At 58.1% G+C, this 3,919-nt stretch overlaps 1 protein-coding gene across 1 annotated transcript; it reads right to left on the reverse strand.

Moving 5' to 3' along the window:
• Positions 1-431: 431 nt before the first annotated feature.
• Positions 432-3,302, reverse strand: KCNA5 (potassium voltage-gated channel subfamily A member 5). The gene has a single exon (XM_047787774.1). It carries the CDS (start codon positions 3,032-3,034, stop codon positions 1,229-1,231), a length of 1,806 nt encoding a protein of 601 aa, XP_047643730.1. The 5' UTR covers positions 3,035-3,302; the 3' UTR covers positions 432-1,228.
• Positions 3,303-3,919: the final 617 nt, after the last annotated feature.

The following is a 3,919-nucleotide window of genomic DNA, read 5'->3' on the forward strand; positions in this document are numbered from 1 at the left end:
GAAGCTTCTGGTCTGGGAGAACCAGACTGGATCCTTAGAGCTGCTGAGAACCATACAGGGTTTAAAACTTGCAGACAAAGGCTGGGAAACCTCGCCCCAGGAGACTGCAGCAGGACTGCCCAGGGGTCTGGTCATCTTTTGCCTTTTGGGTCCATTCACACTTTTTCCTGATAGCTGGGTCTAATGCCACCCCAGCTTGTCCCTGTCCTAATGCCCTGAGACTAATAAAATTCACCCCTCTGTCTTCGAAGCGCAGAAGGGGTCCAGCAAAGAGATGATAGTCCAATCATGAGCTTTGCAAATTTTCTACCACGGTCAAGGCAGCGTTTGCTCTGACTCCAGAACCAGAAACTGCAAGGGATAGACCTTTTTTTTTTTTTCTTTTTAATTTCCAAAAGATACATGAGCTCTAGAAGAAACTAACACTTACCTCGACTAAGTAACATTTTATTTCCTGGGATAAAAATCAAGAGAATGAATTATCAGAAGTCTTCCTCCAACATCGATGCTTTTTGAAGAAAGTTACAAGAACTGGTTAAGGCGCACAGAAAAAGTTAGACCTGCTTTTCTTCCAGAGCATTCCCTGCCCTAGACACAAAGCACCGAAATCACAACTCAGAAAAGAGAGAGGCTTGCAGACAACAGGAACCAGAACAGCCAGACCAGGGTCTCGGACTGTAATAGAAATATCACAGAATGTTGCCATAACCCCCTCTTTCATAAATACAACGTATATCTTGAAAATATATCCAAAATCTCTCCATCTGAACTACGGTACAAAAATCCACTCGCCAGCCATAAAAATAATATTTTCCCATGTACACAAATATAATTATATGTAAAGCAAATTTGGAACACAGGGATGGGGGGGGATTACCAATTCTCTGGGGATTGGGCTATTTAAAGCCATTTTTGTTTGGGTTATCCCTCCGCTGGGTCTAGGAAACTGGCTACAAATACATCCATCTCACAGTGCGCACCATTTCAACAGCTCCTGCGTCATGGAATGTGGTACTTTTTAAAAATAGGTGACCCTGGGTGTCATGGAAAGAAGAGGAAAGAAAAACTAGGGGATCAAGGAGATGCTGGAGGGGAGCAGTGAAAGAAGAAGGGGCGGACCTAGGTTACAGGGTGGGCTAGAAATACTCTGCGCCATGAAGTAGATCCCCAAGGTCAGGAGGCCCCCCGCTGTCCCCAGCTCTCTGCCAACTATCCACCTGCATCCCCCTTACAAATCCGTTTCCCGGCTGCTATCCAGGCAGAGGGCATACAGAGATCTCCTCAAGTCCACATTGCTCTTGGCCTTGAGGTTACACTTCTCTAAGGGGCAACTGCCCCTCCGGGATCCATCTGCATTATCCAGGGCCCCCACAGCCTTGCAGAGGGACCCCTTGCTCCAGCTGGCCTTCCGCTGGCCACCGCTGGCCAGTCCTGTCCCCTGGCTCTGGCTGCCCTGCTCTTCCTTAAGGGCTGCCTGCTCCTCGTGGTCCGTCTCCCGGTGGTAGAAGTAGTTGAAGTTGGAGACAATGACGGGCACAGGCAGGGCGATGGTGAGGACCCCGGCGATGGCACACAGCGAGCCCACGATCTTGCCCCCCACGGTGACGGGCCTCATGTCCCCATAGCCCACCGTGGTCATGGTAACCACGGCCCACCAGAAGCCATCCGGGATGCTGGAGAAGTGGGTCTCTTGGTTGTCGGCCTCGGCGAAGTAGACGGCGCTGGAGAAGAGGATGACGCCGATGAAGAGGAAGAAGATGAGCAGGCCCAGCTCCCGCATGGAGGCCTGCAGGGTCTTGCCCAGGATCTGCAGCCCCTTGGAGTGGCGGGAGAGCTTGAAGATGCGGAACACGCGGACCAGGCGGATCACTCGGAGGATGGCCAGCGACATGGCCTGCTGCCCGTTCTGGCCCCCCCCTCCCCCACCCCCTGGCTGCTGTTCCACCAGCTCGGTGCCCAGGGTGATGAAGTAGGGGAAGATGGCCACCACGTCGATGATGTTCATGATGTTCCGGGAAAACTCAGCCTTGCTGGGACAGGCGAAGAAGCGCACCAGAAGCTCGAAGGTGAACCAGACGACACACGTGGTCTCCACGATGAAGAAGGGGTCCGCCAGGGTCCTGGGCAGGAGAGGCGCCACTGTGGGGCCTGAGGGAGGCGGCGCCGCCGCTGCCCCGCTGCCATTGGCCCCTGGGGCGGGTCCAGGGGGCTGGTGGTGCACCTGGGGATGGCGCAGCAGCTCGCGTTCATCCCTGAACTCAGGCAGGGTCTCCAAGCAGAAGGTGATGATGGAGATGAGGATGACAAGGACTGAGACGATGGCGATGGCCCTCGCGGAGCCCGAGCTCTCCGGGTACTCGAAGATCAGCCACACCTGGCGCTGGAACTCGTTGCGGGGCAGGGGCTTCTCCTCCTCCTTGATGAAGCCCTCGTCCTCCCGGAAGCGCTCCATGGCCTCGTCCCCCAGCTGGTAGAAGCGGATCTCATCCGCGAACACGTCCAGGGAGACGTTGACCGGCCTCCGCAGCCGGCCCCCGGACTGGTAGTAGTAGAGGATGCCATCGAAGCTGGGCCGGTTGCGGTCGAAGAAGTACTCGTTCCTCAGAGGGTCGAAGTAGCGCAGGCGCTTGGCGGGGTCCCCCAGGAGCGTGTTGGGGAATTGCGCCAGGGTGCCCAGCTGCGTCTCAAAGCGCAGCCCCGAGATATTGATGAGGACGCGCTGGTGATGGAGGGAGCCCGCGCCCAGCACCTGGTCCTCCGCCACGCCCAGGGCGGGGTCGCCATCTCCCTCCTCTTCCTCCGGAGGCAGCCACCTCGACTGCGGCAGCTCCTGGGGCGGCGGCGGCGGCACCCGCCGACCTCCCGGATCCGCGCGCCTCTCTGCTCCGCGGCCCCTTGGCTCCCGCTCCTTGAGTCCATCTCCGAGCGCAGCCGTCGGGGGGCAGCGGAGCTCTCCCCCTGCAGTCCCGGCCTCCCCTCCTTCCTTGACGATCATGGCACCGCCATTCTCCAGGGGCACCAGGGCGATCTCCATGGGCCGGGAGCGGGGGGCATGCTGCGCCCCTGCGGACTGACTCCCGAGCCCCCCTCACACCCTGCTGGGCGACCTGCGCCTGACGCCTCTTCTGCTGGCCGCCGGCACGGCTGTGGGGCGGGCTGGAGTGGCTGGCTGGGTCCCCTCGCTCGGTCCTGACGTCAAGAAGCCGCTGCCCTGCCCTCTGCCTCTCTGGGTTCTTGCAGCCCGTTACCAAGCAGCCAAAAGCCGCCTTCCAGCAGATGCAACCTCCAGCCGCCCGGCGCGGCCTCCGCCCCGCGCGGCTCCCCGCCCCCTGCCGTCCTCTCCTTCCCCCGCCTCCCCTCCGGGCTCGGAGGCAGCGGGAGTCTCCCCGGAGGGCGCAGCTGGGGCCCGGGCGAGGAGGGAGGGGCTGAGCGGGGCTCCGCCGGCGGTGGGAGGAAGGAAGGGAGGGAGGGAGAGAGTGGGGAGGATGGAGGAACAGGTTGTACCGAGAGCGCTGAAACTCCAAGGGCAACCAGATGAGAATAGCTCTGGATTTCAGTTCACCTGGGAAGCCCGCTGAGCGCCAATGGGCTCAGGGGGAAATGAATTGCCCTTGGAGGGATGATTTTGAGATGAGTCGGAGTATGAGAGAAGGCCGTGTTTTTACGTTTCTCCCTTAGAGGAATAAAGGTTCTCTCTTCTTTGGGTAGAATTACAAACAGGAGGGGGCGGGATAGAGTTATGGACCTTGAAAAAAAAAAATATATATATATATGTCTGTATCTCCAGATTGAAGGTGAAGCATCTCTTTTCCCATCTCCCTGCATACATTGGTACCAAAAGGTAACTGAGGGAAAATTTAGTGTGTCCTGCCGCTTGGGAAAGCCCCCATTCCCAGTGCAGACAGCGGTGGTCAGAGGG

The sequence above is a fragment of the Phacochoerus africanus genome, chromosome 7 (genome assembly GCF_016906955.1).
Source record: "Phacochoerus africanus isolate WHEZ1 chromosome 7, ROS_Pafr_v1, whole genome shotgun sequence".
Classification (NCBI taxonomy): Eukaryota; Metazoa; Chordata; class Mammalia; order Artiodactyla; family Suidae; genus Phacochoerus; species Phacochoerus africanus.

What these genes read in the sequence shown, in the direction of transcription:
- KCNA5 (XM_047787774.1), bottom strand. Translation starts at nt 3,034, where the DNA reads ATGGAGATCGCCCTGGTGCCCCTGGAGAATGGCGGTGCCATGATCGTC.